This window comes from Leptonychotes weddellii, chromosome 2, assembly GCF_054177405.1.
Source record: "Leptonychotes weddellii isolate Sample4059 chromosome 2, ASM5417740v2, whole genome shotgun sequence".
Lineage (NCBI taxonomy): Eukaryota > Metazoa > Chordata > Mammalia > Carnivora > Phocidae > Leptonychotes > Leptonychotes weddellii.
Genome location: NC_138370.1, coordinates 159272039 through 159298065, shown reverse-complemented (window position 1 = coordinate 159298065; position 26027 = coordinate 159272039). Strand labels below are relative to the sequence as shown.

The following is a 26027-nucleotide window of genomic DNA, read 5'->3' as shown; positions in this document are numbered from 1 at the left end:
ATATGTAGAAGATGAACAAACCCTTATTATTATTGTCTAAACTGGTGGTTCTTAGTCTTTGATGTGTATCATCATCTAGAAGCCAATAATGAACATGAAGGCCCAGACTCACTGAGAGAGAATAAGGCTTTTTATTTTTACCAAGTTCCTTATGAGATTCTAATAACTATCAAAGTTTGAGAAGTTCTGGATAAAAATTCTCTCAGACCTACCAGGGACCAGGCATCTTTGAAGGACGTGATACCCAGTGACTCTTTTTATTCTCATATTGACCTTATGAAGTAGGAAGTAGTAGTATCCCCATTTTTTAGATGAGAAAACCAAAGAATAAAGAGTCTTGGAAATGTACCCAAGATCACACAGCTCGTAAGTAGATCTTAGTATCTAAACCCAAGAACCAAGGGACTTAGACACCCAAGCTCATGACAAATACATTCTTGTGCATGAATTCTCTCTTCTCAGAAGAGCCTAAGGATGAGTCTCATTTAAATTTAAATCAGATTCCTTCAAATAATTTTTTAAAACTTAACAATATCCCATTCTCGGGGCACCTGGGTGGCTCAGTCAGTTAAGTGTCCAACTCTTTATTTCGTCTCAGGTCATGATCTCAGGGTCATGAGATTGAGCCCCACGTTGGGCTCTGCACTCAACGGGGAGAATGCTTGAAATTCTCTCTCTCCTGCCCTCCCCCCAAAATAAATAAATAAATCTTAAAAAAAAACAAAAACAAACCAACAGCAATATCCCAGGCTCTGTGATCAGGTCATTTAGTTACTAAAGGAAAGTATTGAGCTAACAAAACTCTTTCTAGCGAAACAATAGTCTCTAAGGTAGATGCCAACAAACTTCAAAGTCTAATAAAATCTATTCAAATCAAGCAATAGCTTGAAGGAGTAATTACTTTCAGATACAAAACTAATAATTCCCTGAATATTATTATTATCTTTGAAGTGAAGAATAGCAAACTGACCCTTAGGTCCCTCCGTTTATTATTAGAAAAACATTATACATTTTCAAGAAGAACAGATCAAAATAGTGTTATTTAGCTGCAGAGTCCCACATTCCTTTTTCTTATTAATCATGTTTCTTACATTTTCAAGATTGCATCTCTAAGACTTAATAAAATCTTATTATTCTCCTAATGCCTAGAAATTAATAATGCAGAGGAAGATCCTGGAAGATGTTCATAGGAACTTCTTATAGAGATGTGCAGAAATGCACAGTGAATAAAAAGAAATATTATCCCCTTTTAAACTTTGTAAATTCTTTAGTCAATAGAAATTCTCAAATTTAAATTTATCAGTATTAAAAGAGAGGATTTCTGAAAACTTCTGAAGTTGTCATTTTTATCACTAGTTTCACTAGTTGGGCTTATAAGGCAATAGTGGGACCTAAACATTTTCTTTCTTTTTTTTTTTTTAAGATTTTATTTATTTGTGAGAGAGAGAATGAGAGACAGAGAACATGAGAGGGAGGAGGGTCAGAGGGAGAAGCAGACTCCCTGCTGAGCAGGGAGCCCGATGTGGGACTCGATCCCAGGACTCCAGGATCATGACCTGAGCCGAAGGCAGTCACTTAACCAACTGAGCCACCCAGGCACCCAAGGGACCTAAACATTTTCGAGGCAAAAATTACCCTCATTTATCCCAGAGAGGCAATATGATGTCAAAGAAACTGGGTTCAAATCCAAGCTCTGTTATTATGAACTTTATTGTGAATTATGACAAGTTATCTAACATTCAAGTCTTATTTTTTATTTTTTTTAAAGTCTCATTTTCTTAATCTGTAAAACTCAGAGAAAATAACCCCCATCTTATGAAATGTTATAAGGGTTAAATTAAATAATATTTTTTCCCTCCATGTTGAATCTCTGCAGCTCTGGAGAAGATGGAGAGAGAGAGAAAGAGAGAGAGAGAGAAATGAAGGAAGAAAGGAAGGAAGAAATATAGAAAAGAATGGCAGCAACAAATCATAAACACCCAAAATAAACATTCTGGAATCATGAGAAAGCATGAGTTGAGTTATTAGATAATTTGAGTGTGAACTTGGAACTTTGCCTCCCAGTTTGACTAAACTGGGAAACTGGGATAAATGAGGGTAATTTTTGCCTCGAAAATGTTTAGGTCCCACTATTGCCTTATAAGCCCAACTAGTGAAACTAGTGATAAAAATGACAACTTCAGAAGTTTTCAGAAATCCTCTCTTTTAATATTGATAAATTATCACAACACAACATCACAACACAACATCACAAATCACAACAGTCCTGGTAACAGACTTCAACTAACAATCTATCTTGTTTTGTGATGTGAAGCAATTTTCTTAATTTTAGTCTTGTAAAGTACAAATTTCACTCTGTCAAAAGGAATTAAAATTTTTGACTTTCCAGGTTTGTTCTAATTCTGACAGTCTGTGTTGCAGGAATATAAAAAGTAATTCTTAAAATTTATAAAAATTTTTACATCTTTACTCATAAATTGAATACCTTAAAATGTGCTCTTTAACCATCCACATTTCCTATCCGCTTTATTTGTATTGTCAAGTGAAGTTGTTCCAGCACATGAGTCATTTGAGATGGAAACATTTATCTGATGTAATGTGTCAAAGATATTCTTTTAAAATGTTTCCAGTGTGCTTAGATATTAAGTCACACACACACACACACACACACACACACACACAAGAGGTCTGACTAAAATACTGGTAGTGAATCACAGCCTCTCCTCCCTTCCTCCTTGGGGCTGAAGTTTGATTTTGCCACTTCCCTTTTCCCTTAACACAAGTGCTATTTGACGTATTTCATGTTTAGTTCTACGAATTAAACTTTGTATTGTATTAGGACTTTGGAGAATATCACATCTGGGATCCACCAGAATGGGCCACTCTGGACCCAGCTGACAGCCAAGTGGTACTCTGCTAGGGGCTCTGACCAGCTCAAGAGGCCAGTGCCCAAGAGTGGAGTCCAGTTCAGCAGGGACAAGTGAGGAACAGAAGAATAAGGCAGCAATGTAAAGGGCCAAAGTTCTCCATAAAACAGAAAATCAAAATTGAAGTGTGGTAGAGAGAGGATATTAGGGAGACAATGAGGAGGTCAAAGTAGAATAGGGTTCTGTGGATGCTTGTATGACTCGGACAAGGGCTTTTATTATTTATTTTTTTTAAAGATTTTATTTATTTATTTGACAGAGAGAGAGCACAAGTAGGGGAAGCAGCATAGGGAGAGGGAGAAGCAGGCTCCTCACCGAGCAGGGAGCCCTATGCAGGGCTTGATCCCAGGGCCCTGAGATCATGACCTGAGCCAAAGGCAGCCACTTAACCAACTGAGCCACCCAGGCACCCCAGGACAAAGGCTTTTAAAGGACTATATTAAGAAGATAGGTACCTCTTGTGTTGGTTAAATTTAACCAGGTAAGGGGCACCTGGGTGGCTCAGATGGTTAAGCATTTGCCTTCGGCTCAGGTCATGATCCCAGCGTCCTGGGATCGAGCCCTGCGTCAGGCTCCCTGCTCCGTGGGGAGCCTGCTTCTCCCCCCTCCCTCTGCCTCTCCCCCTGCTCATGCTCTCTCTCTCTCTCTCTGTATCTCTGTGTCTCGAATGAATAAATAAAAAAAAAATTAAAAAAAAAAATTTAACCAGGTAATGTTAACCTGACTGGACTACAGTGCCCAGTTGTTTGGTCAAACACTAATCTAGATATTGTTGTGAATGTTTTTGGTGGATAGATATGGTTAGCATCTACAATCAGTTGACTTTAAGTAAAGCAGATTGCCCTCCATAACGTGGGCCTCATTCAATCAGTTGAAGACCTTAAGAGCAAAAATTGAGATTTCCTGGAAAAGAAGGAATTCTGCTTCAAGACTGTCATTTAGAAAGCCTGAGTCTCTAGCGTGCTGCCCTGTGGATTTTGGACTCAAGACATCAACTCTTAGTTAAATTTTCAGCTTGACGACCTGCCCTATAGATTTCACATTTTCTAGTTCCCACAACCATGTGAGTCAATTTCTTAAAATAAATCTATCTCTATCTCTATCTCCTATTGGTTCTGTTCCTCTGGAGAATCCTACTGATAATACCTCTGTTGTCATTCTTCTCTAATACAAAAATGTAAAGTTCAGAAGACTCTGCTGGGCTGGAAGTTTGGGGTTAAAGCTGCAAGACTCCAGTCAAGCAGTTTCACCTGGAGAAATTTGGAAATCATCATTCCTCTTTTGACCACTTAAGAAGTACCTGCTACCTTCCAGGCACCACATTAGGTACTAGATGTAGATCAGGTTCCCCCCAGAAGCAGACTATGAAATAAAAATTTGAGGGTTCATAGTGTATTGGGGGTGATCTCAGCAAATACTTGCAGTGGAGTGGGGAAGTGAGATAGGGAAGGGCAGATAAAATGGGGTATGTTAGTGCATAGGGTACAGATGTGGGCTATTAGGTTCAATACTGCTGAGACTTCTGGGACAGCATATGGTGTGGGGCACTCAGCTGTTTCCCACAGAGTATGCTGACAACCAAGGCTACACATGATACGTTAATTTTCTAGATGTTGCAGTATTTAAAACATTTTTATATTGAAATACACAAAGGTATATTTTGGAATACACTTATCGTGTCATGAATTTTTGAGATAAAGCATAAGAACTCAAGGATATTTGAGCTGAGAAACATTGTTTTATTGTAGTCTTTGTCTTTTGTTCTCTTTCTTCTCTGTATCAAACATTTAATTCAATTTCCCATTTTTTTTCAGTCATGCCATAAGTTTATTTACAAACATAACAAGTACATTAAATTCAAGAGTTTGATCCATTTTTCAAAGAAATTGCGCATCTTAAAGTGCTTTTCTTCTTATCTATCTCATGGATTAACTAACATATCCTTATTTCTTAAGTAGTTGGTGTTTTACTATAAAAAAGGATGCAGCAAATCCAGATCCAAAGTACACAGTCATCATAATTAGTAGCTGCCACTTGTTTTTCACTCAAAATGGCAAATTCTTCCCTAGGCCCTCCTCATGGTGTCTCCTGTGTGTGAACCTCTGGATGCTCTGTCCCAACATGGTGCTGGTGGAAGATCTGTGAAAGGCACTAAGACCCAAGAGGAGGAAATGGTGGCACCATGCCAAGTCCCCCTTTTTTTCCCTCAGTTTCTCACTTGAAAGGCTTTTCCTTGCCAAGACACCCACTTTGTTCCAGGGGTCCATGGCTTTGCTCTTTGCAATGCACAGAGCTTGTCTCAACTTAAGTCCTGGTAACAGACCTGATGGCCCCTTCCCTAGGACCCCTCCCATTAACAGGCATCTGCGGGTGGGGCTGCTGGTTATGCACTAGAGGTGCATGCTCTGCTCCTCACTGGCTCTGCTCCTAGATGACTAAGCCTGCGACAGATAGTTTTTGATCTTCTTCCAGGTCTATAACTTAACCCTGATTCCCCATATGCACCCTTATGGACAATTTTCCCTTCCCTAATGGACAGGGACAGGCCCCACTGTGGCCTTCAATTTGATCTCAAGTACTTAATATTGTAGCTGTTCTATTCATATATATATATATATATATATATATATATATTTACCTTGTATATGTTGCTATGCCTTCAAAAAAACTGGAAAGAAAAAAAGATGGCAGACAGTATGTAAGTTTCCTAAGAGGCAATGGAGGAAAGGTGGTACAAAACAAGAAAGAATAATTTAAAAAGAAACATCGTGGAATGGAAGTGTGTGTATGTGTGTGTGTGTGTGTGTGTGTGGTGTAGCTTGGCTGGGGGAGGTAGGAAAGCAAAGCTATGATCAGAGAACTGAGGAGAAAATGAGTCAAGTAGATCCTGCTCTACTGTGTTACCTGAAACCTAGAGGAAATGTCTGGAGAAACTAGGCCATCCATCACTTTGCAGCAGTAAGCTTCTTTTGCTCCAAGCTGTACAGATTGTATTAGAGAATAGGTTATTTCCACTGCTCACTTCTGCTTGGACAACCAGAGAGAATAACCTAGAATTCCAGTAGACTGACTTGCATATACAGGGAGGCCTTCACAGAAAGTTATCTATGAACAAGCTGTTTTCTTCACAAGTCATCAATTTTTGTCTTTTTAAAAATAATAACACTTGTAAATTTTCTGTTCTTGTCAAATAATCTTTTACTTATAGATCTTATTTTGCAAATGGGTCAACCTTATTTATTTTTAGCTTTTATGTCACCATAATACTGAGAAAATGCCACATCAATAAGTACTATAATTTAGATTCTGGATTCTGAACTTCACACAACCAACTCTGTGGATAATAAATGATCTGGATATTGCCCAACTCTACTTTATTTGTGGTCCAATTAGCCTGAATGTCAGTCAGGAATTCTCACCTACAAGTGTTCATATCACAATGCCAATCTGAGACTGAAGTTATTTTGGACAATTTGGTAGAATCAACAAACCATTCTTCTCCTTCATCTTTCTCCCAGGATTGAAGATAAAATACCAGATCATTTCTTGCCACTCTCTTGTGGCTAGAGGTGGTCAGTGACACAGCTTTGGGCAATAAGATTCATGGGAAAGTCTTCTTGGGGGCTTCTTAGAAAAATAATCTTTCCTCAAAAAAAGAAGAGACATAGGGGCGCCTGGGTGGCTCAGTCGTTAAGCGGCTGCCTTCGGCTCAGGTCATGATCCCAGGGTCCTGGGATCGAGCCCCGCATCGGGCTCCCTGCTCCGCGGGAAGCCTGCTTCTCCCTCTCCCACTCCCGCTGCTTGTGTTCCCTCTCTTGCTGTATCTCTCTCTGTCAAATAAATAAAAAAGATCTTTAAAAAAAAAAAAAAAAGAAGAGACATACAAAGTCATTGAGAGCTCCTTTATTTTGTCTTCTTCCTGCCTCCCTTTGTAGGCAGTGGTAGAAAAATGTCAATTTGGAACTGCAGCAGCCACCTTAAGACAGTAAGCTGAATGGTGAAGGCTAACATGCTAAGGAGGGCAGAATGGTAAAGAAGGAAAGAGCTTAGATTTTTGATGATGTTGTGGAGGCATTAAACCAGCCTTTGTACATTCCTTTAGACTTGTTGGTAATAATAAATATCCTATGATTTAAACCAGTTACTTGGATTTTTCCCATGAGTTTTATATTTAACATGAAGCCAACATAGTCCCTGAGAGTGTTCATGGAACCAATAGCCCAATCCTCCCCATTTACACATAATTGCCTGGGTCCAGAGGCAGGAAAGATGGAGAAATGGAGTATAGTGAAGGGCAGAAAAATTTCTCCTCTTCCATTCTAGGTTCTTTGGCTGGTCTAATGATTAAATTGGTTTAAGACAGATTAACAGGAGAAAAACAAACAAAATTTCATGGATAGGGGAGAGATAATGAAGACTCGAAGGGCAGCTAGTCAATTGAGGCTTATATAACATCCTGAGCTAAGGAAAGGTGTAGGGGTTTGGGGATACAAAGGGGAAAATACCAATCACAGGAAGGCAAAGAAGATGTTTAGGAAACAAAGGTTGCCTTCTTATGCAGATAAATTTCTTAGGGGAAACGATATTTCTGGTAATAGCTCTCTTCCAGGTACAGGTCCCCCTTCCAATATAAAATTAAGCGGTTTTCCTGAATCTACTGGGTTTTAAATGCCTTTAGCTCAAAGTAATCTTTATGCCAAAGAGACATATTTTGGGGTAGCAAAATCTGCTCCCCTCCAATAGCATGGTCTTCTATTCAGCTTGGGTTCAGAAAGGAGATCTGACCACCTTGTAAAGGGAGGTGGCAAGCAGAACCCTAAGGGGCTTTGTTCTTGAGGGGTTTTGTGAGCCTTCGGATTTAAGTATCTCTGGGTTTTTGCAGCTTTGGGAGCACCAAAAAGCAGCAGCACCCTGGACAGTAGCTTTGGGGCATCAGATACCATCAAAGCAGGTAGAGCAGATCACAACCAGATTTGCTCCTAAGCACACATGTGCCACTTCCTGAGGACTCCCAGAAGTAACAGGAAGAGACTTTGAAGAGGAGCCCGAGGTCCTGTGCTAAGCATATGGGGGCTAACGATCCAGTGACAGATAACTGGTATCACAATGAGCTCATTTGTTCCCAAAGACAAGGAGGCCTGTGACATTCATGGTACACACAACACACACAAAATACTTTTTATTTAAGTAAATTCCTGACAACATAATATTCAATCTATTCTGCAGATACAGCATGCTAATAGCAGTGTCTCCTAAAACAATAGCTGAACATACTTGCATTGCAGATCCTGGAGTTTATGTAAGCCTCAGTTTTGTGTGGAGCTCACAGGGTGTTTTGGATGTGGTCCTCATCTTTGCTCATGTGAGGCCACTGGTCAGTGGCTTCCCCCACCCACAGTGAAATCTGACACAATATTATATATACAATAAATCAAAGCAGAGCAGATCCGAGAAAGGCAGGATTGAGCCCAGAACCTTACACATGTTGGCCCAGAAGTGCCTTTGCTTCGAATTTGAGGGGATTTTGAGGAGAATTCTCTCTGCATTCATTTTACTTTTGTTTCTGTTTATATAGTTTTAGCTACTCAGATGAGATTGGATTCCTTTTGCTACTCATCTCTTAGAGTGTTTTCCCAATTCCCTCCCACTCTGAGTAGAATAAGGATTTCCAAGGCAAAATTCTACTTGTGAGATGGAGATGGAAATCTGCACCTTTTGCTTTTTATTAGACAATGACTTTAGAGTAATAAAATTTCCAGATACACAGGTGGGAGTCTAAAGAGGCCCATCTACCATTATAGCTCTTTGTGTACTGACCTCACCATCCCTTTGTGACTGAGAATTTCTTAGAAGAAAGGACATTTCTTACTCATCTTTGTATTCCTTGCCTTTCTTAGCACAGAGCAAGTGTTCTGAGAAGTTTTGCTAAATTGAATTAGAAAGAGAACAGAGGGCATTCTAGAATTGAATTATAACCTAACACACCTGCTTCTATGTGTGTAAGAAACAAATCTTTAATACTAGGATTAAGTTTGTTTTTTTTTTTTTTTGTTTTTGCTTGGGCATGTCTTCAGAATCAAATCCAAACTTCTTAATTGTTGCTGTAAGACTGCAAATTATTTTCTCCTTAGAAAAAACTTTTTAAAACCTCTGTGCAAAAATTGTGCTGGGCACTTTCACACATGTTGCTACATTTATTTACTTTCCATTCCCTTGCCAATAGCTTGGACATTATTTTTATTTACTTACCTCAATTTTAGTATTTCATTTATTCATATTTTTAAAAAAATATTTTAACACAAGGTACATCTTTCCCCAGAGTGTCCCCTCAGGTCAGTATTTTATCCTCTTGTTACAGATGAGAAAGCTGAAACTCTGACAGGGGAAGGGACCAAAGGATACACAGCAGAAAAGGAGTTAGGTTGTTTTCTGATTCCAGGTACCATGACTTTCTGCCACTCCACAGTTTCACCTTCTTTCGTCCCTATGCTTTATGACCGTTCTCAACCTAAGTGTTCTTATCTTTTTAGTTATTAACCACCTTCCCCCTTCTAATCTCAAAAGAACTCTCTCCATAGTTTTCCTTTTTTTTTGTTCGAAGTGACGTTTGTGCTGGAGATTCATGGATGGGTGGGGTGTTGGGATGGAGAGGCTGTAAAGAGTTGAGATTTATTCCTCTACAAGCTGGAGAAATTCTGAATTGTAGGGGGAATGTTTTGTATAGAAACTACGTGTTTTGTGGAGTCTGTCATTACTTGCCTTTAAGTACTTTTTCCTCCCTGCCTGCCTCTTTCCAAAGTTGTTTTTAATAAACAAACATGACCAAGTGGGTTATTTGGAATCTGTATTTGCCATCACAATATTCTGAGCAGTGGTGTTATGAATGCCAAGGTGTTGTGCATGGGTGCCAAAGGCCCCGTCCTTTAGAATTTCTATCATGTACCTGCTTTAGTCCTTTGGTGTTCAGAGTGTAGTTCCTGAACCACCAGCAATACAATCTCCTTGGAACTTGCCAGAAATCAGATTAGCAGATCCTACAAGAGTCCTATTGAATCAGATCCTCTGATTAACGTTTAATGTAGTTAGGCTAGAGTAGTTTTTGCAGTCATCTTGATCTGTTTTCTTGGAATCTTACCTTTGCTTCGCTTAAAAATATGCACACACACACTTGAAATTAATTCTTGATTATTTTGGTGAGGTTATTCTAACGTTTATATTATTCCACAGGTATTTTTCTAGCTGCCTTTGGGAATGCCATTCAATTAGCTAAATCTGTTTCTTCTAGTTCTACTAAAAACCTTTGATATGTTTCTTTGAAGGCAAGAACCATGCCTTATTTACCTTTGTGCCCACACCGTTTCTTGCATGTAAATGCGCAATAAGTTGAAAGCTGAATGACTTTTCTTTTTGGAAGCTGAATGAATTTTGAATAAATGATTGAATGGATGAATACATAGAAGCAGAGGCATCTAGATGTTACATCCCTTGGACTGGGACAATGTCTTAGTCATCCTTGAATTGCCAATGCTTCACAGAAAGTCTATAAATAAATAAATCCTTCTTGGTTAAGTTGTAGCTGTTTGATGAGAAGATGTTGTCTATTTATTCCTGGCATAAGACCCCACAGAATAGAAACAGAAGAAGTGCAAATAAAACCAATTGTTAAATACAGCGCTAGCCACCTTCACAATTGTTACCTCAGCTAATCATCACAACATCTTCTGAACTGGTGTTATTTTACAGAGATAGAAACTGAGTTCTGAAATGTAAGCACCTCACCCAAGTTTACACAGCTAGTGTCAGAGCCTGGTAATTCTTGGCCATAATTTTCCATGTAACTGTGTGTACAGCCCTGTTTCTGCAGAGATTGAAAGGTGGAAAAGGAATGATCCATTATAATAAAACACAAAAATACACGACTCTGAATTCCCCTGGTGCATCAGAGGTACCGTATCTCCGGAGGAAAGCGCTCGTCTTGTTTCCTCTTAGGCGTACACCAAGCAGGAACAATGGAACGAAAAGCTTCCCGCAACCAGATCCTTTTTTTGCCAGCGGAACGCAGGCGCTGGGACCTTCAGCCGCCGGGGGGACCAGAGAGGAACGGACTCACGGCCCGGCAGTTGCCTGGTAACTCCCGCTAGGGGAGTCCCAGCGTGAGAAGGTCCCGGAGAAGTGTCAGTGGCCCCGAGTGGGACCCCGTAGCCCGTTCTCTCTGCGCCAGCCTGTCCCCGCGGCTTGGCGGGCTAGGGCAGGGGAAATGTTGCAGGAGGAGTCGGATCTGTCTCTCATTATTGCCCAGATAGTCCAAAAGCTCAAGGGCTCCAATTTGTACGCTCAGTTGGAACGGCAGGCCTGGGTGAGTGAGGCCGAGAGGGAAGGGATGGAGACGGGCGGGGCCGCGGTGATGCCTGCTCTCCGTCTGCAACCCGCTGACCTAAGCGGGAGCCCGCCCGTGTCTCCCCGGCTCCGCTCCTGGGCACGGAAAAGCTTCCCTTGCAGGTGGAAGCTCCACTTGCTCAGCCTCGCGCGTGGGGTAGTAGATTTTTAAAGCAGGGTGGGGCGCACCCCGCCTTTCTTTAGGCCGGAGAATGCTGAAGCTATTCATTCATACCATAGTCCTTTTTTAAGCTGCTGGAATCGGTAGAGATGGGTTGGGCCACGCCTTCCCTCACATTTTTCGGCCTGTGGGTGGGTCTGGACCCCCAGGTGCCTTTTTGCTTTCCGTTAGTCTATCACCTTCTTGCTCTCTATCCTCCCTGCAGTGATTTCTTCCTGTTTCTCTCCATCCAGCATTTACTGAGTATTTTCTAATGTGCTAAATTCTTTGGATGCAGAGATTGATCAGGAGATCTTTGTCTTTTTGTGTGAATGTCATATAAATGGGATCATACAGTATGTAAATTTTCGTGTCTGGTTTCTGTCACTTAGCATAATGCTTTTTTTTTTTTTAAAGAATTTATTTATTTATTTATTTGAGAGAGAGAGAGAGAGAGAAACAGCATGAGAGGGGATAGGGTCAGAGGGAGAAGCAGGCTCTCCGCTGAGCCGGGAGCCTGATGTGGGACTCGATCCCGGGACTCCGGGATCATGACCTGAGCCGAAGGCGGTCGCTTAACCAACTGAGCCACCCAGGCGCCCTAGCATAATGCTTTTGACATTTATTCATATTGTTGGTATTTCACTACTTCTGTTCCTTTTTACTGCTGAGTAGTATTTCATGTTTGGCTGTATTGTGATTTGTTTATCCATTCATTGGTTGCTGGGCATTTTCTGTTATAGTTATGGGTTGTTTCCAATTATAGAGATTATGAATAAAGCTGATATATACATTTTGGTAAAGGTTTTTGCTTGAATATTTTTTTTTCTCTTGGATAAATATTTAGGAGTGGAATTGCTGAGTTGTATGGTAAGTGTATGTTTAATTCTATGAGAATCTGCCAAACTTTTCCAAAGTGGCTGTATTATTTTGCATTTCTGCCAGCAATTACGAGAATTTCAGTTGCTCTGCGTCCTTGTTAGTACTAGATATCAGTTTTTATTGATTAATTTTTATTTATTAATTACATTCCTCTGGTAGAAGCATGATATCCCATCGTGGCTTTGATTACATTTCCTGTATGACTAATGATACTGAACACCTTACCATAGGTTAATACCTTCTTTGGTCAAGTAGTTTGTGCAAATCTTTTGCCCATTAAAAAAATTGTGTTTGTTCTCTTATTGTTGGATTGTAAGGATACTTTATATATGACACAAGTCTTTTATCAGATAGGCATCTTGCAGATATTTTCTGCCAATCTGTGGCCTATCTTTCCATTTCCTTAACTAGATCTTTCAAAGAGCAAAATTTTTTATTTTGATGACAATTTTTTAATCAGTTTCTTCTTTTATGATTTGTGTTTTTTGTGCCCTACCTACGAATCTTTGCCTAACCCAAAGTCTCAAAAAGTTTTTCCTATGTTTGGTTCTAGAAGTTTTATAGTTTTAACTTTTACATTTAGGCCTGTGATCCATTTTAAGTTAATTTTTTGGTATAGATAGATTGGTGTCCAATACCACACCTATTTCCAGTACCGATTTGTTGACACACCTATCCTTTCTCCACTAATGTCGTTGGCACCTTTGTTGAAAATTGATTTAGGACACACACACACACACACAACTATTTCTGGCTCTTTGTTCTGTTCCACTGATCTATTTGTTTTGATTTTTGTAACTTTATAGTAAGTCTTGAAATCAGGTAATTAGTGTTCCAACTTTGTTCCTCTTTTTCAAGATTGTTTTGAGTATTCTAGACCCTTTGCTTTTCCATATAAAGTTTAGAGTTCATTTTGTAAATTACTACAAAAAGTTTGCTGGGATTTAGATTGGGATTATGTTGAATATGTAGATCAATTTTGGGAGAATTGACATGTAAACAATATTGAATTTTCTGCCTATGAACATATTTTATCTCTTTATTTCTATTTTCTTTATTTTTTCTTGTCAGTGTTTTATAGTTCAGTATACAAATCTTGCACATAGTTTGTTTAGATTTTCCCCTATTTATTTTTTTCATGCTATTATAAATGCTGATTTTTTCATTTCATTTTCCAATTGTTTGTTGTTTGTATGCAGAAATATGATTGATATTTGTATATTTACCTTGTATCCTGTGACCTCACTAAACTTATTAGTTATAGTACCACTTTTTGTAGATTGCATAGGATTTTCCAAGAACATGTATCCTATGTGAATAAAGACAGTTTTACTTCTTCCCTCCAATCTGTATGCCTTTTGTTTCTTTCTTTTTTTCTTTCTTTCTTTCTCCCTCCCTCTCTCTCTCTTTCTTTCTTCTCTCCCTCCCCTCTCCTCCCCTCCCTTCCCTTCCCTTCCCCTCCCTTCCCTTCCTTTCCTTTGCCCTGTTGCATGGCCTAGTGCCTCCACTGCAATGGTGTATAGATGTGTTCTACTAGGTTGAGGAAGCTCTCTTTTATTCCTTGTTTTTTGAGAGTTTTATTATGAATGGATGGTGAATTTTGTTAGATACTTCTCTTGTATATGTAGAGATGCACATGTGGTTTTTCTTTTTTTAATATGTTGATATGGTGAGTAATAACTGATTGGTTTTGAATGTTGAACCAATTTTGCATTCCTGAGATAAATTCCACTTGGTTTTGATGCATCATCCTTTATATATATATTTCTTGATTTGATCTGCTAATATTTTGTTAAGGATTTTGTGAATATTTTCATGAAAAATGTTGGTTTGTAGCTTTATTTTAACATCTTTGTCTAATTTTGTTATCAGGTAATGCTGATTTCATAAATTGAGTTGGGAAGTGTTCCCTCTTTCCTATTTTGTGGAAGAATTTGTATAGAATTAATATTATTTCCTTCTTAAATATTTGGCAGAATTCCTAGTAAGGTCACTGGGGCCTGGAGTTTTCTTGGTGGGAACCTTTTTTATAAAAAATTTGAGTAAAATATATATGCAGGGCTATTCAGGTTATTCATCTTGTTGAAGGTTCCATGTGCATTTGAAAAGAATGAGCATTCCGCTCTTGGTACTCTATAAATGTAGATTAGGTCAAGTATACTGGCAATTTTGTTCAAGTGAGTGTGGAGGCCTACTGAGTATGGAAGCTTCAGTCAGTATCGTTGGGAATCAAGCTTGGCTTGAGTTTTGTTATTACTGTCATTAGCCTCAGTGTACCACAGGCTTCAAATTTGGTGGGTGGGCTGCTGTAACTTTGTTCTTAGAAAGGGCCCTGGAGCACTGGAAGGTTTTTCTCAGTGTTTGTTCTACATCCTGTGCTTTCATCTGCCTCTGCTTGCCTGTGCCACAGAGAGAAATCTCTCTCCGTGCTCTTGTCTTTTCGTCAGCAGTAGAATGTTGTTTGTTACTCAGTCCTAAGCTCATAGTAGGTACAGGCATTCTCTATTCTCCTGGTCCTGTCTTAGTCCATGTGCCTTGGGAGTAGGTCTTTCTCAGTGTTTCTTCCTCTTCTCCCCTTGGCAACCAAAATGCGCCTTGTATTTGTGCCTGATAACAGGTGAAAGAGCGATTCCTGATCCTCACCAGTGCTGGCTCACCTCGGCTTTGTACTGGTGTAGGCTCCTGGGCCCCAGAGCGTTTTGGTTTTTTTACCTTCCCTTGAGCGAGGTCATTTTTGCATCTATCTCACCCCCAGAAACAATTAATTATTGCCTTGTCTTCAGAGTAGGAAATTTTCTGAGCCCTCCCTCAGAGGTTTAAGGCCTTTTCCTCACATGAGTGGAAAGTTAGGCAAGGTGGCACGGTTTTATGCCTGTCATGGAGTGGCAGTTTACCCCTTCTTGTGCACCTGTACCACAAAAGGGGGGCTCTCTGGAGTTCCTGGCTTTGCTGCCATTCTTTTGGATGGGCACCTGGTTAAGACTCATGGAAAAGAGCATGAGAGTGTAAATTCCCCGTGTGTTTTGAGCTTTTAGTTACTCTAAACTGAAATGCTAGCTCACATACAGTCTACTACAGTTAAAAAGAGCTGATTTCTTCTTTTTTGCTTGTATGGTAGCCTCCCTTTCCTCCTGTGCTCTGCCAAAGGTGAAATAGTTTGGAGTCCCTTCTGTCCTCGGAGAGACTTGTTATTCTTTGAAACTTAATTCACTTGATTGTCCTACAACTTCAATTTTCTGATGGGTTCAAGAACAAATTATGATTTGGTAGATTATACCATTTTTTCTCATTATTAGGGTGGGAGAGACATTCTTGTACTGGCTTTCTACATCCTATGTGTTAGTAGAACTCCAATATTAAGTGTTAAAGGATTGCATCTATGTCCATGAGAAAAATTGGTCTGTAATTTTCCTTTCTTGTAATGTCTTCGACAAACTTAATATCAAGGTTATGCTGGCCTGATAAAATGAGTAGAGAAGTAGTCCCTCCTTTTTTATTTTCTGTTTGCTGAAAGAGTGTTATGAGATTGTGTTACTTCTTTCTTAGATATTTGGAAGAATTCTCCAATAAAGTCTGTGTCTTAGATTTTCTTTTGGGAAGGTTTGTTTTGTTTTTTAGCGGACTTTATTTCTTAAGAATAGTTTTTGGTTTACAGCAAAATTGAGCAGAAGGTACAGAGTTCCAATATATTCCCCTTTCCTTTGTACACAGTTTTCCCTATTATTAACATCTTGCATTAGTGTGGTACTTTTTTACAATTGGTGAACCAATATTGATACATAATTATTAAATAAAATCCATAGTTTACATCAGGATTCACTTTTTGTGTTGTACAGTTCTAATGGTTTTGACAGATGTGTAATGTCATATATTTGCTATTTCAGTATCTTACAGAATAGTTTCACTGCTCTAAAAATCCTCTGTACCCTACCTACTCATCCCTCCCTTTATACCTCGCATGCCTCTGGCAACCACTGACTTTTCTGTCTCTATAATAGTTTCACCTTGAAGAATGTCATATAGTTGGATTCATGCAGTATGTAGCATTTTCAAACTGGCTGCTTTTACTTAGTAATATGCATTATGTTCCTCTGTGTCTCTTTGTTACTCTATTGATAGCTTTTTTTTTGGAATAATATTCTATTATGTGGATGTATCACAGTTTATTTATACATTCACCTATTGAAGGACATCTTGGTTGTATCCAGGTTTTGGCAGTTATGAATAAAACTGCTAAAACATTCCCATGTAGATTTTTGTGTTGACATAAAATGCCAAGGAGGATGACTGCTGGATTGTATGGTAAGACTATGATTAACTTTGTCAGAAGTTGATGACCTATCTTCCAATGTGGCTGTACCATATTCCATTTCCATTACCAATGAACGAGTTTCTGTTGCTCCACATCCCCACCAACATCTGGTGTTACCAGTGCTTTAGATTTTAGCCATTCTAATAGGTGTATTGTGATATTCTCACTGTTGTTTTAATTTTCAATTCTTTAATGACTTATGACACTGAGCATCATTTCAGATGTTTATTTGCCATCTGTATATCTTCTTTGGTGGGTGTCTGTTCAGATCTTTTGCCCATTTTAGATTGTATGTTCTTATTGTTGAGTTTTAAGAGTTTGTTGTATATTTTGGGTACAAGGTTTTTCGTTTTTGTTTTTTTAAATCAGCTATGTCTTGTACAAATATTTTCTCCTAATCTGTGGTTAGTCTTTTCATTCTCTTAACAGTATCTTTTCAAAGAAGTTTTTAAATTTTAATGTAGTCCATCTTGTCGTTGTTTTTCTTTTATGGATTGTACTTTTGGTGTTGTGTCTAAAAATTAATTGCTAAACCCAAAGTCACTTAGGTTTTCTATTATGTTATCTTTTTTTAGAAGTCTTATAGTTCTGGGCTTTGATTTGGGTCTGTGATCCATTTTGAGTTAATTTTTGTGAAGGGTATGAGGTGTGCATATAGGTTTTTTTTTTTTTGCATATGAATGTCAAGTTGTTCGAATACAACTTGTTGACTTGTTGAGAAGACTATCTTTGCTCCATGGAATTGTCTTTGCTCCTTTGTCAAAGATTAAATGACCATATTTGTGTTGGTATTTCTGGGTTTCTATTCTATTCCATTGATGTGTTTGTCTATTCTTTCACCATTACCACACTGTCTTGATTTCAGTAGCTTTATCATAAAAGTTGGGTGATGTCAGTCCTCCAACTTTGTTCTTGTTCTTTAATATTGTGTTGGCCAGATTTTTAATAACATTAAATTTTAATAGATATAGGAGTATTAAGATTTTCTGTTTCGGGCGCCTGGGTGGCTCAGTTGGTTGGGCGACTGCCTTCGGCTCAGGTCATGATCCTGGAGTCCCTGGATCAAGTCCCGCATCGGGCTCCCTGCTCGGCAGGGAGTCTGCTTCTCCCTCCGACCCTCCCCCCTTTCATGCTCTCTCTCTCAAATAAATAAATAAAATCTTTACCAAAAAAAAAAAAGATTTTCTGTTTCTTTTATTGTGAGTTTTAGTAAGTTTTGTTTTTCAAGGGATTTATTTCATTTAAATGATAATAAATCAGTGGCCTAAAGTTGTTTATATTAAACATATATTTTTTTTAATGTCTGAAAATTCTATTGCAATTGCTGATAATGGTAATTTGTATGTGTGCATGTGTGGTGTGTGTGTTTGAACAGTTTTGCTAAGGGTCTCTCAATTTTGTTAATCTCATCAAAAAAGCAGTTTGGACTTTGATGATTTTGCCTTAATTTTGGATTGTTTCTTTATTATTAATTGCCTCCTACTTTCTTTAGGATTGATTTGCTGTTTTTTGTTTTGTTTTGTTTTTATTTTCTTCAAATGGAAGTTTACATCAAAGATTTGAAACCTTTCTTCATTTCTAAAATATGCATTTAAAGTTATCCCCCTAAGCACTGTTTTAACTGTATCCCATAGTTTCAATGAGTCATATTTTCATTATCCTTTCATTCAAAATATTTCCTAATATTTTTGTGATTTTTAATTTGATGCAAGTGTTATTCTGAAGTATATTGCTTAATTTCTAAGCAGTTGAGATTCTCTATTTTTGTTATCAATTTCCAGCTTAATTTTAGTATTGTCAGAGAACATCCTCTGACTGATAAAATATTTTTAAAATTTAAGGGGCTTGCTTTATAACCCAGTGTATAATCAATTTTGCTGAATGTTCCATGTGCACTTGTAAAGAATGTGTTTACTGTCACTGTTGGGTTAGGTTTATCTCTATATGCCACTGAGGTCCACTTGTTAATTATGCTGCTTAACTTTCCTAAAATCTTATTGAGTTTTTTTCTGCTTGTTTTATCAGCTATTGAAAGAAATATGTTAAAATCTCCCACCATGATTATATATTGTTCTATTTCTTCAATACTCTCAATTTTTTGCTTTCTATATTTTAAGGCTGTTTTATTGGTTGTGTAAGATTTATATTGTGTTATCTTCCTGATAGCTTAACCCTTAATCATTATGAAACGTCCTTTATTTCTAGTTAAGTTTCCTGCCTTAGAGTCTGTTTTGTCTGATGTTAGTATAATTACACCAGCTTTCTTTAGTTAGTGGTTGCATGTTATGACTTTTCCATACTTTTATTTTCACCCTACTGTGACTGTATGTAAGATATGTCTCTTGAAAGCTTCAGCATCATATAGTTGTTTTTTAAATGCAATCTAACAACCGTAGTCTTTTAATTGTATTATTTAGTCTATTTGTATTCAATGAATTTACTGACATTAGTTTTGTATTTGTATGTTACTGAATTAGTTTTGTATTATTGGTCTTAATATTTGTTTTTTTATTTGATCCATTTGCTTCATATTCTGCTTTCCCTCTTTTGTTTTGATTATTCAGTTATTATTCAAATATTTTATTATTTATTTTTCTCTCCATTAATGTGATAGTTATACATTGTTTTACTGTTCTTTGAATAGCTACCCTAGAGGTTACAGAATTTATTCTTGATTAATTATAGTCTCATAAATGATCACTTTACTGTTTCCCTATTATGTAATGCTAGAACTTAGAACACTATACTCATTTATGCCTCTTTCCTTTTGTTATTTTTGCCATGCCTTTTATGTGTAATTTAAATCCCTCAAGAGAGAGATAGTCCAAGATGGCGAATGAGTAGGAGACCTTAGTTTCGTCTGGTCCCAGGAATTCAGCTAGATAGCTATCAAATCATTCTGAACACCTGTGAACTCAACTGGAGATCTAAGAAAAGAATAGCCGCAACTCTACAAGTAGAAAAGCAACTACTTTCTGCAAGAATGACAAGATGGAAAAACTCACCTCAAAAAAGAACAAGAGGCAGTACTGACTGCCAGGGATCTGATCACTATGGATATAAGTAAGATGTTGGAACTAGAGTTCAGAATAATAATTATAAAGATACTAGCTGGGCTTGAAAAAAGCATAGAAGACACTAGAGAATCCCTTTCTGGAGAAATAAAAGAACTAAAATCGGATCCAGTCAAAATAAAAAAGGCTATTAATGAGATGCAATAAAAATGGAGGCTGTAATTGCTAGGATAGGAGAATTAGTGATATAGAAGACCAAATGATGGAGAATAAAGAAGCTGAGAAAAAGAGAGATAAACAACTACTGTATCATGAGGGGAGAATTTGAGAGATAAGTAATACCATAAAGCAAAACAATATTAGAATAATTGGGATTCCAGAAGAAGAGGAAAGAGGGAGAAGGATGGGCAGAAGGTATATTGGAGCAAATTATAGCAGAGAACTTCCCTAATCTGGCGGAGGAGACAGGCATTCAAATCCAGGAGCCACAGAGAACCCCCTTCAAAATCAATAAAAATAGGTCAACACCTCAACATATAATCGTGAAACTTGCAAATCTCAGAGAGAGAAAATCCTGAAAGCACAAGAGGTCCATAACCTACAAGGGTAGAAACATTAGACTAGCAGCAGACCTATCCACAGAGACCTGGCAGGCCAGAAAGGACTAGCATGGTATATTCAGGGTGCTAAATGAGAAAAACATGCAGCCAAGAATACTTTATCCAGCAGAGCTGTCATTCAAAATAGAAGGAGAGATAAAAAATCTTCCAGGACAAACAGATCACTAAACCAGCCCTGCAAGAAATATTAAAGGGGATCCTTTAAGTGGAGAGCCCAAAAGTAACATAGACCAGAAAGGAACAAAGACAATATACAGAAACAATAATGACTTTACAGGTAATACAGTGGCACTAAATTCATATTTTCAATAGTTACTCTGAATGTAAAAAAGGCACAGGCTATCAGATTGGATAAAAAGGCAAGACCCATCAATATGCTGTCTGCAAGAGACTCATTTTAGACCCAAAGACACCTCCAGATTGAAAGTGGGGGGGGGGGTTGAAAACCATTTATCATGCTAATGGACATCAAAAGAAAGCTGGGGTAGCAATCTTTATATCAGACAAATTAGATTTTAAGCCAAAGACTGTAATAAAAGATGAGGAAGGACACTATATCATAATTAAGGGGTTTATCCAACAAGAAGATCTAACAATTGTAAATATTTATTCCCCTAACATGGGAACAGCCAATTATATAAACCAATTAACAACAAAATTAAAGAAACACATTGACACAATAGTAGTAGGGGACTTTAACACCCCACTCACTGCAATAGATGGATCATTTAAGCAGAAGATCAACAAGGAAACAAGGGCTTTGGATGACATACTGGATCAGATGGACTTCATAGATATATTCAGAGCATTCCACCCTAAAGCAACAGAATACATATTCTTCTTGAGTGCACATGGAACGTGCTCCAGAATAGAACACATACTGGGTCACAAATCAGGTCTCAACTGGTACCAAAATATTGGGATTATTCCCTGCATATTTTCAGACCACAATGCTTTGAAACTGGAACTCAATCACAAGAGGAAATTTGGAAAGAACTAAATACATGGAGGCTAAAGAGCATCCCACTAAAGAATGAATGGATCAACCAGGAAATTAAAGAATTTAAAAAATTCATGGAAACAAGTGAAAATGAAAACACAACTGTTCCAAACCTTTGGGATGCATAAAGGTGGTCCTAAGAGGGAAGTACATAGCAATTCAAGCCTTTCTCAAGATACAAGAAAGTTCTCAAATACACAACCTAACCTTACACCTAAAGGAGCTGGAGAAAGAACAGCAAATAAAGCCTAAAGCCAGCAGGAGAAGAGAATTAATAAAGATTAGAGCAGAAAACAATGAAATAAGAACAGTAGAACAGATCACTTTTTCCTCTTTTTTTCAAAAAACATATAACTCATAATTATTTTAAAGTCCTTGTTAACACCAATATCTGGATCACATGTAGATCTGTGTCTATGGCGTTATTTTCTCTTAGCTTTTGTTTATCTGATTTTTACTATCAGCATGACTAGTAAATTTTTATTTGATGCTAGACATTGTGTGTGAAAAACTGTAAAGCCTGTAGATCTCTTACTTTCTTGAGGGTTCCCACTCCACTGGGAAGATAGTCTTGTGACTGGTTACTGTAATCCAATTAGGGAATGTTCTGGATTGAGGCTGAGTTTTAGCCTCTTAGGCTCAATCTTTCTCTGGTTCTTTCCTGGCTCTCCCAAGGTTTTCAACTAAGACTTTGATGTATTCTAGAGGTCCTTTCCCCCTTGGAGCCCAAACTCTAATCTTTTTCTTGTCAGACTGCTAAAAAAACTTTTTCACAGGTTTCCTCCTTAGATTTTTAGCTTTCCACTCCACAGAATCCTAATATTCAAAAAATTTCTTGAGGACAAAACCAGCCATGTGCTTAAGATTTCCAAGTCTCTGCCAAAGCTCTCCTTATTTCTCTGTGCACTGTTGGTAGCCCTGCTTTGTACTGGGTTTGTATTGATTCTCAGCCTCTTGTTCTGTGCTCAGAATAATGAAACCAGGGAAAACATGGTTATAGACACCAGTTCATCTATCAAGATTTTTCCCTGTTACTGTAGTTCTTGTTCTCTCAGCAGTTCTCTTCTACCGTCAGATAGTTGATCCCCACCCCACCCCCCAACCCCCAGGTTTGCTAGTTCTATGCAGGGATGCTGATCAGCCACCAGCTCTTCCGTCAACTTGGAAATGTAAGTGCCATTTTGTGAGGACTGAAGAAGATAATATGCCTGGCACATTGTAAGTGCTTAGTAAATGGAAACCTGGATATCGTTAAAGGTCCAAACAAGATTGCTTAAAACCCACGAGGCTTCTTATGGCCCTTAGAAAAATGGTCAAAATCTTTGATCATGCCCACGAAGCTTGGAAGTACTGTTCTTCACTCTACTCTTTCAGCCAAGACCATTTAAGCTCTGTAGGTCTTATATAACCTCCCAGTTTAGTGGCCTGTAGTACCTGGGACTTTTTTTGGGGTAATATTTATCATACCTGTATTTATTTTTTAATTGTCTGCTTTCCCCATTAAAGTATAAGTTTCATGAAGGCAGGAAGAGAGTATGTCTTCATTGTTTTGTTGTATTTTACACCTACCAAAATGACTGGCATGAGTCAGGTGCTCAATGTGTATTTATTAAATGGAATAAATCCAGATTCTTCTTCTTTAATGTTGATTATAATGGTATATATGGAGTATCTACTACTTTACTATGTGATAAAAGATTACGGAAAGCATCCTTACCATTCAGAGTCTTATGTGGGACTCTGCTTTTCTTTGAAAAGGTTTTTTCCTTTAAATATTTCTTTTTTTCAAACTTGAGATCTAATAAGTTAATAGCTGTTTCTCAATTTATAAGAAATATTAAACTTCTAGAAAATAAGCAGCAATGACAAAACTTTGTTTTTAAAGCTTTTGTATTTCAAATTGCAGGTAAGAGATTAAAGACCTGTGTATAGTATAACCTTATTTGGAGATTACCGCCCTGAGGAAGTATTTTTGTTGCTTTCTATTTTGAACTCCACTTATATTAATTAAATATGATTATTTATTTGATTATTCAACAAGTATTTATTGAACATTTAGTATATGTTAGGCACAATTCTACTCCCAGGGGATACAACAGTGAATAAAATAAAGTTCTACCATCATGGAGAAATGATAGTATTACAAATAAATACAGGCCCACAATCCCTTATCTAAAATCTGGGGGCCAGGTATGTTTTGGAATTCAGATTTTTTTCAAAATTTAGAAGGGTAATTCAGGCATGTTCTATGTTATTTAATATCTCTACCATGGTCTTGTAGCACCTTGTAATTATACAAATTAATATTTCTGCAACAAAATGTATGAATTTTCACACTAAATGTGATAAGTAAGGACTATAAATAGTCTCATGTCAATTCAGGTCAGATCAGATTTTGCTGCCAAATGAGTTCAAGTCAAGACTGATTATTCCACCAATTCAGTTATGAAAGAAACTTTGGTTTTCAAGGAATTTAAAGTAAAGGATAATGTATCTGCAATATAACATCAGTTAATTGCTTTGATATAATAAAAATTAGGGAAAGGGAAGAGAAAAAGATAAAGCAGGGTAAGGAGATGATTACATGGGAACTCAACTTATATTTGGCTGGTTCTTAAGATACATAAAGTAAAAGATCTATAATATTATAGATTGATACTTTAAAAGAATGTAATTATAGATCTTTTAATATTAATACAACCTTGAACCTGAAAACATGTGTTAACAACTTTGCCTTAGCTTATATCCACTACTGCAGACATTTAATAGAAATAAGCTAACTTTTTTTTTTCCCAAAGATTTTATTTATTTATTATTTGAGAGAGAGAATGAGAGAGAGAGAGCATGAGAGGGGGAGGGTCAGAGGGAGAAGCAGACTCCCTGCCGAGCAGGGAGCCCGATGCAGGACTCGATCCCGGGACTCCAGGATCATGACCTGAGCCGAAGGCAGTCGCTTAACCGACTGAGCCACCCAGGCGTCCCAAATAAGCTAACTCTTAAAAGGCAACGCTACAATCAGTTTTAGTAACATACTTTTAAACAACTGGCTACTTATTTGTTACATGCCTTTACAATTTTAATCATGAGGGCAGTTTCGTGCCACCAGCCTTTTTCTGTACTGTCTTCATTTTGTCTGTTTGGGTACACTCTGAAAGTGCTAGAGCAGTATTGGTTCAACTTAATTAGAAAAATAAAATCACACAGAATATTTCAAAGAGAAACAGAAATGATTTTTAGACTCCCCCCCATTAGCATCTCTTTTTTAATAGTATAATTAAACTGTATTTTAATATATCCTTTTGTAGATTAAAGTTTAATTATCAAGATCTTAGTGTGATAACATGGAATTTTGTGTTTCTGGAAAGGGGTGATGTTTTTTGATTTCTGAGTTTTCTTGAGTTACTTTGTTATGAAGTCGACCTACATCTTAAAATCGAATTTGCTCACTCATCCTCGAAGCATGATAACCTAATCTAAATTTGATGTTTAGCACAAAGATCAACATTGTTATTTTGTATCATTCATTATTTGTATTTAAAATGGATGTTGTGTAAAACCTCACATGTTATTTCCATTCCATTAAGTGTTTAATAAGTCTTTTTTTTTTTCTTTCTTTCCTGGGTTTTAATCATGATATTAAAAAAAAACTGGCAAACACAGAGAATGATATAACAAACATCTAGCTCCTAGACCCAACATGTCAGCAGTTTTCTAGTTTTGTTTCAGATTGGAAAAACAGCAGTCCAGATCCTGGTGGCTCTCTAGGCCTCTCCTGCCCCCTGTCTGGAGGCAGCTGATGTTCAGAGTGGCGGATGTCTTGCCGGCTCGGTCTTTATCATTTAACGGTGTGTATAGGTCTTGCATACACAGCACATGTTCTTATCTTGTGTGCCTTTAAATATTCATGTATAAGTATCAGAGCACAACATTAGTCCTTCAATTTGCTTTTTTCCACATTCCAGCCTGTTTATCCTTGTTGATGCGGGCGAGCCTACCCCGTCCATTGTAGCTGCTGTACGGGTTTGTATTGAATGAACGGACCTGTTACTTAGCCATTCCTCTACTGATGGACATTTAGCTTGCTTGCAAGTTTTTCTAAACGCAGTAATGCTGCGAGGAACATTCTGGTAAATGTCTCCTTGCACCGTGTAACTCATGGTCATCCTCACCCGCTGTGTCAGCACCACCTGGGACTGTGTTAGAAATGCAGACTCCCAGCCCCCACCCAAGCCTGCTAAGCCAGAATCTGTGTTTTAACAAGTTCAGGAGATTTGTATGCACGTTCAATTTTTGGTTTTTCTTTTTTGCATCATTTTATTTAATTTTTCAAATTATCATGTAGTAACATTGACTCATTGACTTTTTTATTGTGTTAAGATATGCATAATATACAAGTTGCTATTTTAACCATTTTTAAAAAAATTTTGTTATGTTATATTAGTCACCATACAATACATCATTGGTTTTTGATGTGGTGATCCACGATCCATTGTTTTCATATAACACCCAGTGCTCCATGCAGTACGTGCCCTCCTTAATACCCATCACTGGGCTAACCAATCCCCCCTCCCCCCTCCCCTCTAAAACCCTGTTTTTTTCTCAGAGTCCATGGTCTCTCATGGTTCATCTCTCCCTCCAATTCCCCGCCCCCCTTTTTTCCCTTCCTTCTCCTAATGTCCTCCATGCTATTCCTTATGTTCCACAAATAAGTGAAACCATATGATAATTGGCTTTCT

General features: G+C 37.8%; 1 protein-coding gene and 1 pseudogene across 3 annotated transcripts in view; one reads left to right on the top strand and one right to left on the bottom strand.

The window, feature by feature from the left end:
* Positions 1 to 4716: 4716 nt before the first annotated feature.
* Positions 4717 to 5084, bottom strand: LOC102738793 (cytochrome c oxidase subunit 7C, mitochondrial pseudogene; annotated as a pseudogene).
* A 5954-nt stretch (positions 5085 to 11038) lies between these two features.
* Positions 11039 to 26027, top strand: part of TBC1D19 (TBC1 domain family member 19) — a 150484-nt gene continuing 135495 nt past the window's right edge. Inside the window, exon 1 of one of the 3 annotated variants that reach the window (XM_081812523.1) lies at positions 11039 to 11283. In XM_081812523.1, the coding sequence (XP_081668649.1) occupies positions 11185 to 11283 (99 nt within the window). In that variant the 5' untranslated portion in view covers positions 11039 to 11184. The remainder of the gene's footprint in view (positions 11284 to 26027) is intronic. The other 2 variants (XM_006739782.3, XM_006739784.3) reach the window with 2 other exon arrangements.